At 41.6% G+C, this 13,795-nt stretch overlaps 1 protein-coding gene across 1 annotated transcript in view; it reads left to right on the forward strand.

Moving 5' to 3' along the window:
* LOC109925452 (tubulin, delta 1) overlaps nucleotides 1-13,158 on the forward strand; it is a 59,221-nt gene extending 46,063 nt beyond the window's left edge. Inside the window, exons 3-6 of the mRNA XM_048608496.1 lie at nucleotides 901-1,048; nucleotides 2,753-2,969; nucleotides 5,221-5,452; nucleotides 12,973-13,158. Coding sequence (XP_048464453.1) covers nucleotides 901-1,048; nucleotides 2,753-2,969; nucleotides 5,221-5,452; nucleotides 12,973-13,145 — 770 coding nt within the window. The 3' untranslated portion in view covers nucleotides 13,146-13,158. The remainder of the gene's footprint in view (nucleotides 1-900; nucleotides 1,049-2,752; nucleotides 2,970-5,220; nucleotides 5,453-12,972) is intronic.
* The last annotated feature ends 637 nt before the right edge of the window (nucleotides 13,159-13,795 follow it).

Here is a 13,795-nt window from a genome sequence, read left to right on the forward strand (position 1 = left end):
GCTGTGTTCATCCAGCTGTACACCTTGTTATCTCTGTTAATGTCAACTCAGCTTTCTCTCCAAAGAGGCTCCAGCAATTTCTGTTTTTGTTTCAGATAGAATAATAGAGTCATACAGCGTGGAAATGGACCCTTCTGTCCAACTTGTGTGCGCTGACCAGACGTTCCAATGTGATGTCATCCCATTTGCCAGCTTTTGGCACATATCCCTCTAAATCCTTCCTATTCACGTACCTATCCAGATGTCTTTTTCTTCTATTCATTTGTGCGATATGGGTGTCGCTGGCTGATCAGCATTTATTGCCCATCCTTAGTTGGCCTTGTAGGCCAGACCAGGTGAGGATGGCCAGTTTCCTTCTCTGATGGACAATAGTGAACCAGCAGTGTTTTTCCAACAATAATGATTTCATGGTCATCAGTAGATTCTTAATTCTAACCTTTTAAATGTTATAATTGTGCCTGCCTCCACAACTTCCTCTGGCAGCTCATTTCATCACCCTCTGTGTGGAAAAAGTTACCCCTTGTTTCCTTTTTTAAATTTTTACCGTTTCACTTTAACCTATGCCCTCTAGTATTGGACTCCTCCAGCCTAGGAAAATATTATTGGCTATTCAGCATTTGCAACTGTTTGTTTTATTTTGTAGCACTTGAGATGATTGATTATCAATTTCTGCTGTAATATTAAGGCCCAGTGCAGCCTAAATATTTTTACCCCCCCTCCATCTCCCCCATTCTTTCGTCTGTGGTCAGCCTTCCTGTGGGTTTCAGAGTTTTTAAAAAAAAAACGCAGCCACGTTCTGGATGAAATAAACCTGTACTTAAATTAATAATTGGATTATATGTTTTCAATACAAGTTTGTAAGTTCCCAGTACTGGGGTGATTTTTTTTTTCCCCCAGCAGTGCCGGTTGCTCGGGCTGTTCTTGTGGACATGGAGCCAAAAGTCATCAGCCGCACTTTATCCAAAGCTGTGAAGTCAGGGCAGTGGAGTTATGGAAACCAATCCTACTTCTGCCAAAAACAAGGATCTGGAAACAATTGGGCAAATGGGTAAGAATGAATTTAGCCATCACGACAACACCTACAGTACATGGACTGCAGTGGTTCAAGCAGGTAACTCACCACCAGCTTCTTAAGGGCAACTAGGAATGGGCAGCCATCGATACCCACATCCATGAATGAATTTAAGAAAAAACACTCTGAAACAGCAACTTTCCTTTGACAATCCTTTACTTGTAGAGAAATTGACTTTGTTTCTTGTAGTAATACCTATGTATGTTGTGTGAACGTCATTAAAAGAAAATGTACTTTACAAAAGCTTTTCAATCTTCTGCATTTATGCATGAATGTATGCACACTGACCAGTGTATCCCTTTGTTTTATTGCTTTGAAATGGTGATCAGATGTGAGCATTTTCCAAGCTTCTTCCCTGTCTAATTTCTCCTGTAGGTGTATGTGCAGAGTAAGGTTCTGCTGCTGCTCAAAACCATTGTTTGATATTTCAAATTTGCAGCCTTCAAACTTGTGTTGAGAGCTAAACTGAGCCCAGCTGACACTTGCATAGCCCCAATACAAGATTTTGAACAGAATATTTTAAATTTCCAACATCTGCGCATTTTGTATTGTTATCTGAAAGCATTTGATCCACAGTGCTGAGTTGAGATAGTGCTGCACTACCGGAGGTACTGCTTTTCAAGCAAGACTTAAAGCTGACTTGAGTAGGGAGCTGAAGGTGAAGGAACCCCTTGGGGGCAGTGACCATAATATGATAGAATTCACGCTGCGGTTTGAGAGGGAGAAGATTGAATCAGATACAACAGTTTTACAATTGAGAAAAGATTAAGGAGGTGGCCAGAGTAGATTGGAAGGGAAGCCTAGCAGGGAAGATGGTGGAGCAGCAATGGCAGAAGTTTCTGGGGTTAATTCGGGGCGGGTCAGCAGAAATTCATCCCAAGGAACAAGAAGCATACTCCTGAGAGGACGAGGCAACTGTGGCTGACAAGGGAAGTCAGGGACAGTGTAAAATCAAGAGTTTGCATACTATGTGGTAAAGATAAGTGGGAAGCCTTTTAAAAACCAGAAAAGCCTAACTAAAAATGCGATGTCGGGGAGATGATGAAATCTGAGAGTCCATAGCTCGTAATGTAAAAGAAGATAAGTGTGGAGTTGGAGGAGCACAGCAGGCCAGGCAGCATCAGAGGAGCAGGAACGTTGACGTTTCTGATTGGGACCCTTCTTCAGAAATGATTTCTGAAGAAGGGTCCTGACCCAAAACGTCAACTTTCTTCCTCTGATGCTGCCTGGCCTGCTGTGCTCTCCAGCTCCACACTGTGTTATTTCTGACTCCAGCATTGGCAGTTCTTACTATCTCTCAATGTAAAAGAAGAATTTTTTAAAAAGATATCTAAAAAGTAAGAGCAAGGCAAGATTGGACATTGATTTGCTAGAAAGTGACGCTAGGGAAGTAGTAATGAGGAACAAGAAATAGTGGAGGAACTGAATAGGTACTTTGCATCTGTTTTCAGAGGAAGACACTAGCAACATACCAGACTTCAAGAGAGTCAGGGCATCACTAAATTGAAAGTCTGGGAAAGCTGAAAGGTCTGAAGGTCACTATAATGATAATTCAGAAGTGCTTCAATGACTGGAACGTGCTTTAGAACGTATTAATGGGTACAATAGAAATTCAAGTCTTTTCTGTTTCCTGTTTACCTTAGCATGAATAAAATGTTTAATTTGTGTTTTGCTGCTTAGATTCTGTATCCATGGTCCTCAGCATGAAGAAGCTGTGATGGATTTAGTGCGAAAGGAGGTGGAGCAGTGTGAGAGACTTGGTGGCTTTATTCCAATAATGAGTCTGGCTGGAGGCACTGGCTCTGGCTTGGGGACTTACGTCACTCAGTGTTTACGGGATACTTACCCAAACTCGTTCATATTGAACCAGCTCACCTGGCCTTATGGAACTGGAGAGGTAGGATTGGTTGCTGGTGGTGGTGGTGTGAAGTTCATTAAATTCCACTGCCCACTTAAATTGGGGTGGATGGAAATGATATTTTTACGAATTAGAATAACTTAATCTGACAATTGCCAAAAGATAAATTAATTTTTTATAACTTAATGTCAATTAATTGCTAATCTTTCTAAAATTAATTTGAGATCCTTAGCTTCCCTATTAAAGTTGAGTGTGTGACCTCGTCACTGATGGTTAAGGTGCCTTGGAGGGTTCTGCTCTGCAGTGCTGTAGAGAACTGCATTGTGTTTATGTGGGATTTGGCATTGTGCAGAAATTTATTCAGATTATTGGTCCTTTATTTTTAATAGAATTTTTAAGGGAAGGCGATGGCCTGGTGGTATTATCGCTGGATTGTTAATCCAGAGACCCAGATAATGTTCTGGGAACCTGTGTTTGAATCCTGCCACAGCAGATGGTGGAATTTGAATTCAATGAAAAAAAATCTGGAATTAAAAGCCTAATGATGACCTTTAATCCATTGACGCTTGTTGGAAAAACTCATCTGGTTCACTCATGTTCTTTAGGAAAGGAAACTGCCATCCTTACCTGGTCTGGCCTACATGTGATTCCAGACCCACAGCAGTGTGGTCAACTCATAACTGCCCTCTGGGCAATTAGGGATGGCCAGTAAATGCTGGCCTGGCCAGTGATGCCCTCATCTCATGAACGAATGAAAAAAAATTTCTGTAGATTTTGGGAGCAGGCTGCCTCCTAACCTTGTCTTAGCCAGTCAGGATTTCACATGAGTTGATCATTTGGGCATTGTCAGGTTCTGCAGTGCTTCAGTGGCTAAACCCTCACCTTTCAGTCAGAGGCCTATTGGTTCAAGTCCCACCCCAGGGATTTGAGTGCTGAAATGAAGACTGACACACTCTGTGCTGTACTATCAGATGTACCATCTTTTGGATGAGATTTTAAATTGTGGTCCTGTCTGTTCTCTTAGATGGGCATCAAAGATTTCATTTCACCATTGGAACAAGAGTGACTATATGCCATATGTGTTTAATGGGCTATGAAATACTTCTCAAAGTTTGGAAGCACTGTTTTTCTTCCCTTTCCCTGCTGTTGCCCTCTGGCTATTCTTCTGCTTCAATATCTTTTTCCTTCCACCTTGCTTCTATGAAAGTGCCTGAGAAATAGGTGAAAAAGCACCACAATGTTTCAGAGTCATAACGCCCAGAAGGAGGCCAGTTGGCCCGTCAAGTCCAATCTAACACTGTTCAGCTGGACAAGTTGTGACTACCCAGAAGACTACTACAAATGTGATCAGTCATTGTGTGACAATGCTGTAATTGCGACTTGCCAGTAATTGACATTTACGGCACACAAACAGGCTACCTAGCTCAGCTGCTCCATGCTGTTGTTCATGCCCTATTCAAGCTTCCTCCCAAATCCTATCAACATATTCTTTTGTTCCTTTTCGTCTTGTGTCTATTCGATTTCTCCTTAAATGTATCAATACTATTGACATCACCAGCTCATCGTGGGAGTGAGTCTGTCACTTCCTGCGTAAAGACTTTTTTTCTGTATCTCTATTGAATTAATGACTGTTGTATATTTATAGCCCCGAGTTCTAATTTCTCCAGCAAGTGAAAACATTTTCTCTGCACATATTCTCTCAAACCCTTTCATAATGCTAACAGCCTCCATTGGGACAGTTTATCATCTGTTGTTCTGGAGGTGAGAGCTCCAGCCTTCTCAGTATTTGGTTGTAAACCCTCAGTTCTCATTATGTAAATTGTTTTTTGCACCTGTTCCAGAGCCTTTCGTTTAATGTACAGCCCAGAACTATCCACTATTTCAAGTATAGTGTAGCCAGAGTTCTAAGAAGTTTAACATTTTCCCTTTCCCTGCTATTGCCCTCTGGCTATTCTTCTGCTTCAATATCTTTTTCCTTCCACCTTGCTTCTATGAAAGTGCTTCCTGTTTTCCCAGTGCTTCCTTTGCTTTTTCCTTAATGACATTCTTAAACTTTGCCACTGGTTTCAGTGATTTGTTTATCTGTGCACCCGATCTCCCTTTCCCTCCACCCAACATTATCTAGGGTGCGTGAGGTTTCCTTATTTTTCTGAGACAGCATCTCATACTGTGATAGAGAGCAGGGATATGGGCTTCAGGTTTGTATGATGGGGGTAAGGCAATGGGGGCTACATGACCTTTTTGTATTCCTACATTTCTTTCGCTGAAAGAGCTTTTTGTTCTTGGTCAGGTTATTGTCCAGGATTATAATGCAGTGCTGACGCTGTCTCACTTGTATCAGTCTTCTGATGCACTTTTGATTCATGAGAATGACACTGTTCACAAGATTTGCTCCCAACTGATGAACATAAAGCGGATTTCCTTCACAGACATCAACAAAGTCATTGCTCACCAGCTCGGGAGTGTCTTACAGCCAGCATGCACCAGATGGAGTATTTCAGAATATGGCACAAATCCTCTTGGTAAGAAGAAACTCCATTTTATCAACCATCCTCTACATTTCTTTCTGTTCCCTGACTTTGATACTCTTGTAAGATCAGGTAAGTAGGACATAACCAGTCTGTAATTACTGACGATTACACATGTCCAGTGACTGATATCAAATGTGATCCACTTAGTCCATAACATGCCTATGTAGTGTCTTTCATTGTCTAGTATGTGCACTTCTGCTTGAACATGCATGCTCTTTGTTTAAATGCGTGCTAACTCCTATTCTGTCACTCTTTGTGAGTTCTCTTCTGCACACTTCCTTTCCATATATGGATTCTCTGTATTGCAAAAGCACATTCATTTCCTGTATACGGTCTCTCACTAATAGTTTACAGTAGAATCCTCATTGTTCATGTGGCTAAAATCTTGGTTGTTTCTTTTGGCTTTTCTCAGGCCAGGTTACTATAAACATCCACAAAACTGTTGTAACTTCTTATTCAGTTACTTTGTGTGCATCAGGATGTCACTGAATATTTCAGATCATATCACCATCTTTAACAGTGAGCTGTTGGTGTCTGATTCCTTCTGCTTAACATTGAGACAAGAAAAGTCCTCCTGGTGGATCTGTCCTGTCCCACACATGTGGTCACATTTCAGACACTTCCCACTCACCCACAGCCACAAGATCTCATGGTAGAGAAACAAAAAAAGTTAAAAATCCCATTCATTTGTGGCTGGGAGGAGGAGATGTCTGAATAATTCCTTTCAAACCCAATTTGGCAATGTAGGCTGATCCAAAGGACCACGGCCTCTGATTTAATATCTGCATTCCTATCCTTTTTTAAAAGGCTATTTGTCTCAGTATGAAACAGGTCCAACTCTTGCTTGATGGAATTCTATGATTCAGCGTCCATTACATCAGCAGGCTGGCTGTCCCAGAGGAATACTGATCCCTGGGAAAATGTAGTCTCCTGGTATCCAACCTAGACCTCAACTTAAACAAATTGAAGTTATGGCCTGTTTCCTCCCAAGTCTATTTAGACATAATCATATAGATAGAAACAGGCCTTTAGCCTACCATCTCTATCCCTACCAGCAAAGACCAGGCTACACTAATCCTATTTGCCTGCACTTCATCCATAGCCTACTGTGCCCTGGCATTTTAAGTACTCATCTGGATGATTCTTAAATGTTGCAAGAGTACTTGCCTCCACCATCCTTTCAGCCAGCGAGTTCCATATATCCACCACCCTTTTGGGTGAAAAGATTTTTCCTCCGATCTCCTCTAAATTAATTATTTGTCACTGTAAACTTGTGTGCTCTGGTTTTAAACACTTCTTCCAAGGGGAAAAGATTCTCATAATCTACTCTGTTTATACCATTCACAATTTATATATCTTGATCAGATTCCCCCACAGCTTCCTCTGCTCCAAGGAAAACAAACTCAGCTTATCCAGTCTCTCCTCCATAACTGAAAATTTTCATCTCAGGCAACATCCTGGTGAATCTCCTCTGCACTCTCTCCAGTGCAATCACTTCCTTCTAATAGTATGGCAACCAGAAGTTGCCTAACCAGTGTTTTATAAAGTTGGAACAAGACTTCCTTGCACCTGTATTCTGTACCTCAGCTAATGAAGGCAAGCACACTAAATGCCTTCTTCATTACCCCTGTCGACCTGTGTTGACACCTTCAGGGATCTATGGACTTGTACATCAAGGTCTCTTTATTCCTTAATACTCCCTAGGGCTCTGCCATTCATTGTGCACGCCCTTCCCTTATTAGACCTCCCAAAATGCATCACCCTGCACTTGTGATTAAATTCCATCTGCCATTGCTCTGTCCAATGTCTAGACAGCACTGACGATGTCACCTAGAAGCGAGATGAAACGTTTGCATGAAAACCAGTCAGCTTGGCGAACCAACCAACAACTCCATCCCTTGGGCTCTTATCTTTTGGACCAGTGTTCCATGTGGGACCTTGTCAAAGGCCTTAATGAAGTCCACATAAACCACATCAACTGCACTACCTTCATTAGTATATTTAACTACCTTTTCAAAAAAATCTTAAATTTAGATAGGATCTCCCTCCAACAAATCTGACTACCCTGATCAATTCCTGCTTTTTCAAATATGGATTAATCCTGTCCCTTAGAATTTTTTCCAACAATTTCTGTACCACTGATTACAGACTACCTGGTCTGTAATTACCTGGCCTATCCGTTTTGTCCTTCTTGAACAAAGGAACCACATTTGCTATCTTCCAGGCATCTGGCACCTTACCTGTGGCCAGTGAGGTATTAAACATCTCTACCAGGGCACCAGCAATTTTCTCCTTTGCCTCCCATAGCAGCTTGCAATATATCTCTCAGGCCCTGGGGATGTGTGCACCTGTATGCCCGTTAAAATGTCTAATACCACCACCTTATTAATCTTAACATGTTCTAGAACCTCACCATACCAACTGAAGTCCCTGGCTACAATGTCTTTCTCTTTTGTGAATATAGATGAGAAATATTCATTCAAGACCTCGCCCACGTCCTCTGGCTCCATACACAGCTTTTACCTTCAGTCTGTAACAGATTCCACTCTTAAAATATTTATAAAAAGCGTTGGGATTTTTCTAGATCCCATCTGCCAAAGATATTTTCTGGCCCGTCTTTGCTCTATTAATGTCCCTTTAAAGTAGCCTCCTACACTGTACTTTTGAAGGGCATTGTACCTGGCACGTGCATCCTTCCTTTTACATAAGAACATAAGAAATAGGAGCAAGATTAGGCCATGTGGATGGTTGAACCTGCTCCGCCATTCAGTAAGATGATGGCTGATCTTTTCGTGGACGCGGCTCCACTTATCCACCCGCTCACCATAATCCTTAATTCCTTTAATGTTCAAAGATTGATCTATCTTTGCCTTAAAATCATTCAATGAGGTAGCCTCAACTGCTTCATTGGGCATGCAATTCCACAGCTTCACAACTCTGTGGGTGAAAAAGTTCCACCTCAGTCCTACAACTGCTTCCATTTATTTTGAGGCTATGCTCCCTAGTTCTAGTTTCACCCGCCAGTGGAAATAACCTCCCTGCTTCTACCTTATCTATTCCCTTAATAATTTTATAGGTTTCTATGAGATTGTCCCTCAGTCTTCTAAATTTCAATGATTATAGTCCCAGTCTACTTGATCTCTCCAAATTTGCCAACCCTGTTAACTCTGGAGTCAACCTACTGAACTTCTTTTGCACTTCCTCCAGTGCCACTCCATCCTTTCTCCAGTAAGGAGACCAAAACTACACCGTATTCCAGGTGTGGCCTCACCAGCACCATATTCAGCTGCAGCATAACCTCTCTATTTTTAAACTCCATCCTCCTAGCAATGAAGGACAATATTCTATTTGCCTTCTCAATTACCTGCTGCACCTGCAAACCGACTTTGTGATTTGTGCACAAGGAGACCCAGGTCCCTCTGCACAGCAGCATACTGCAATTTTTTAAATAATAGTCCATTTTGCTGTTATTCCTACCAGAATGGATGATCTCACATTGACCAACATTGTACTCCATCTGCCAGACTCTTGCCCACTCACTTAAACTATCTATATCTCTCTTCAGACTTTGTGTCCTCTGCACACCTTGCACTACCACTTTTGCTTTACCAGACTCTCTATCCCTTGATATCCAGGGTTCCCTTAACCTGCTGCCCTCGCCCTTTACTGTTCGGTCCTGAATTGATTGAATGCATGTGACAATAAATGATTCAATTCAATGTAAAAATACAGTGAAAAGTGTGTACCTTTGCCATACATACATGGCACCATTCACATTAACATAGAATAAGACAAGAAAAGAAAACTTGAAAATGCAATTTTCCACTGCCGCAGTCCTGCTCCGGGCTTTCCAGCTAAAAGGGATTGGGGGAGGTGAAATAGAATTACGACAGAGGGAGAAAAGAAAGGACAAAGAAAGAAATAGAAAAAGAACTGGCGAGCACAGTGGAGCTCTGAATGCAGTGACTTACCCTGCTGCCATCTTGCTGAAATTCTCATTGTTACTTTTGAAAGACGCCACTTTCCAAATGTAGACTTATCCACAAGTAGCCGCCCCCAGTCTATTTGCCAGATCCTGTCTAATCATTGAAATTGGTCTGCCCCAATTTGGACACTTAATTTCTGCATGATCAATATCCCTTTTCATAATGATTTTGAAACTTAGAATTATGGTCACTATCACCAAAATTCTAGCCCACTGAAACTGCGACCATTTGACTGGCTTCGTTCTCTAGGATTAGTTCTAGCACTGCTCCATCTCTAGCCAGACTCTTTATGTACTGGCACAAAAAGCTCTCCTGGATGCACTTTTAAAAATTCCATGCTGTCTGATTCTTTCACACTAAGGCTATTCCAGTCAATGTTAGCAAAGTTGAAGTCCTTGACAACTGTAACCCTGTTTCTCTCACATTTTTCTATGATTTGCCTACATATCTGCTTCTCTTTCTTCCTGTCACTCTTGAGAGACCTGTAATGTAATCCCAGCAAGATAATCACCCATTTGTTTTTTATTCCTAAGCTCTACCCAAATGGGCTCATTTGAAGTCCTTTCTAGGATGTCCTCCCCATTTACTGCGTGATGGTTTCTTTTTATCAATAATGCAATGACCCAATCCTCATTGTCACCTGAAACTTCAGTGAGCTGCCAGTTCTGTCCTTCCTTCAGCCAAGTTCATCTGCCTTACCAGTCAAGCTCCTTGCATTAAAGTAGATGCACTTCAACTTTCCAGATCTCCCGTATGCCTTATCTTCCCCATGTCTTCTCCGCTTTCTGGACGTCCTGGCATTCCTTCTACATCTGATTGGGCCTTACTCCTGACTTTACATCTGCTCTGTGCCCCATTCACCTGCCAAATCAGTTTAAATATTAATGGACAACTTCAATTTACATAGGGGCTGAGATAAGTCAGCACTAATGCTATGGAGGTGTGTAGATGAAGGAGAACCAGTGGATCTGGTATATTTAGATTTTCAGAAGGCATTTACTCAGTTACACACGGAGGTTAGTAAATGAAATGAAAGCATAAAGGTTTAGGGTGATATACTAATGTGAAGTGAGAATTTAACAGCCAGAAAGCAGGAAGTAGGAGTAAATGGATAGTTCTCAGGATGATAGGCTATTACAAATGGGACACTGCAAGAGCCAGTCCTGGGGCCATTGCTGTTCCCAATCCATATAAATGACTGTGAGACACTGGATTAGAAATAGGCCATTCAGTCCACTGAGTCCGCTCTGTTATTCATTGTAGCCATGGCTGACCTGATAATCCGCAACTCCACTTTTCTGTCTTTGCCCCATAAGCCTTGACTTGGATGTGGAGATGCCGGTGTTGGACTAGGGTGGACAAAGTCAGAAGTCTCATGACATCAGGGTGTAGTCCAACAGGTTTATTTAAAATCACAAGCTTTCTGAGCGCTGCTTCTTTGTTAGGTGAAGTGCAACTTCAGTGAGGTTTCAAGAGGACTTTGACAGGCTATGTGAATGGGCTTAAACACAACAGATGGAATTAATGTGAATAAGTGTGAAGTTATTCACTTTTTTGTAGGGAAAAAAAAAAGCAGAATAATTTTAAATGGTGAGAAATGGTCAGATGCACTACAAAAGAGACCAAGGTTCCTCAGACATCATCTTTCAACCAAGATACGGTTGGCAGAAACAGGAATACCACCAGCAAAACAGTCTAATGATGACCATGAAGCCATTGTTGATTGTCAGAGAAACCCATTTGCTTCACTAATGTTCTTTAGGGAAGGAACTGGCATCCTTACCTGCTCTAGCCTACATGTAACTCCAGATACACGGCAGTGTGGTTGACTCTTAACTGCCTTCTGGGCAATTAGGGATGGGCAATAAATGCTACCCAGCCAGCGATTCCCTCATCCCGTAAATGAATAAAGAAAAGAAGAGCAAGTTCCCTTTGAAGCTATTTGCCAGCCTGAGTCGGAAGTATATTACCATTCCTTCAGTGTTACTGGGTCAAAATTCTGCTGCTCCCTCTCTATTAGCATTGACTGTACTTATGACAAATGGATTACATCAGTTCAAAAAGACAGCTTACCACCAGCTGCTCAAAGGCACCTAGGAAGGGCAATAAGTAAGCCAGTGACCACCCATGCTCCATGAATGAATAAAAAAGGGTGAGAATTGTAGGTGTTCAAAGGGATCTGGGTGTCCATGTCCTTGAGTCACTGAAAGCAAGCAGTTAGGAAGTCAGAGTATATGTTGGCATTCGTTTTAAGAGTATTTGAGTACAGAAGAAAAGTAGTTCCCTATGTAAAGGGCATTGCAGGTCAACCTACAGCACATGGACTGCAGCACCTCAAGAAAACAGCTTAGTACCATGTTCTCGAGGGAAACTAGGGACAGGCAATAAATGCTGTCCCAGCCAGTGACACCCATGTCCCATGAGTGAATAAAAACAAAAAAAAAATACAGTTGTTTAGAGCCTTAGTGAGATCTTAGTTGGAACATTGTGTCTAGTTTTGGCCCCCTTATCTATGAAAGAACTGAGATGAGAAGGAATTTTTTCAGCCAGAGGATGGTGACTCTCTGGAACTGTGCCACTGGGGGCTGCAGAGGCCAAGTCATTGAGTGTATTTAAGATAGACTTAGGATCTTTGTTAATAAGGGGACCAAGGGTTATGGGGAGAAGACAGGAGACTGGATTTGAGAAACATATCAGCCACGATCAAATGGCGGAGCAGATTCGATGGGCTGAATGCCTAATTCTACTCCTGTATCTTATGGAAAGGATATACTTGCCATAGAAGGCATTCGATGGAGATTGACCCAATTAATCCCTTAGATGGCAGGATTGTTTTATAATGAGGGATTGAGGCAAATGGGTCTGTATTCCTGGAAGTTGTAAAAGATGAGAGGTGATCTCTTGAACTTAAAATGCATGACAGGGTGGATGCAAATAGGATGTTTCCTCTGCCTGGTTACTCTAGAACTGAGGAACATATTCGCAGGTTAAAGAGCAGGCCATTTAAGACTGAGTTGTGAACAAATTTCTTCACACAGTGGTGAATTCTTTGGCTTTCTCTACTCCAGAGGGCTGTTGAAAGTCCAACTTCATTGTCTTTCAGTTTGCAGGAGGATTAGAGAATCCTGGGAATTCTGAAAAATTAATGTCAGTGGCATTTACAATATCTTAAACAGACTCATGGAAATTGCCCCTTTACTGTTCATTTCAATACATGTGAGATTACTTCTCACTGGACTTAGTAAAATGCAGTCATTACACCAGTGTTTCTATTCTGGACCTCAAATTTCACATTTTCCTTAATGCTTTCAAACTGTGTAAGTTTTTCAATCTGAACTTGGCCCAATCTAATCAGTAATGATTGAACTCATTCTTTCTGTTTCTACATTTGCTATTCCACATTGTCTTTGCCTTTTTGCCTAACTGCACGTATAACATAAAATATTGAATTTTTATAGTGTTTGACAGACCAAAGTAAATCTGTTCAAGATATGCAGCTGATGTTTGCTTTTCCTCTGTCTGCAGGTGATCTGCTAGAAAGTTTGGTGACACATCCAGAGTATAAGCTGCTAAGCCTGATGAACACCCCATTGATGTCTGACAAGTCTCTGCAATTCAGTACGTTTACCTGGCCAGCTCTTGTGAAGAATTTGCGACAAATGCTGATTTCCAATGCTAAAATGGAAGCAGGTTCGTGATGTCTTCTTCACAACAAACAACAACAACTTGCATTATATAATGCCTTTAAGCTGGAAAAATATAACTCTCCACGGGAAAGTAAGAGAAAAATGGGTACTGAGTTACAGGACAAGCTTTTGAGATTTTGATGTGAAAATATATTGCTATTCCTTCAGTGTCACTGTGTCAAAAATTTGGGTCTCCCTCTCCGACAGCACTGTGGATCTACCTGCAGCAAATGGACTGCAACGGTTCAAGAAGGAAGCTTGCCATCTCCTTCTGTAGGGCAACTAGGGATGGACAATAAATGCTTGCCCAGTCAGTGATGCCCATATTGCATGAATAAATAAAAAAAAGTCTGCCAATGTGTCTCTACAGACCAAGCCCTTGACCTGGGACCCAATGTCCCAGTCACTTCAAGTTCAAATTCAAACTGAGTGTTAGTGAGCGAGTTATTGCTAAGTTATTGCTGCTTGATAGCAATTATTGATGAGAACTTTCATCACTTTAGTGTTTTTCGAGAGTAGACTGATTGTGTGGTCATTGTTTGTTGGGTTGGATTTGTCCTTCTTTTTGTTTATAGGACATACCTAGAAAATCTTTCAGAACGTTAGGTAGAACCCAGTGTGGTAGCTGCAGTGGAATATCTTAGCTCGGTGCAGCAAGTTCT

This window comes from Rhincodon typus, chromosome 19 (genome assembly GCF_021869965.1).
Source record: "Rhincodon typus isolate 14 chromosome 19, sRhiTyp1.1, whole genome shotgun sequence".
NCBI classification, from domain to species: domain Eukaryota; kingdom Metazoa; phylum Chordata; class Chondrichthyes; order Orectolobiformes; family Rhincodontidae; genus Rhincodon; species Rhincodon typus.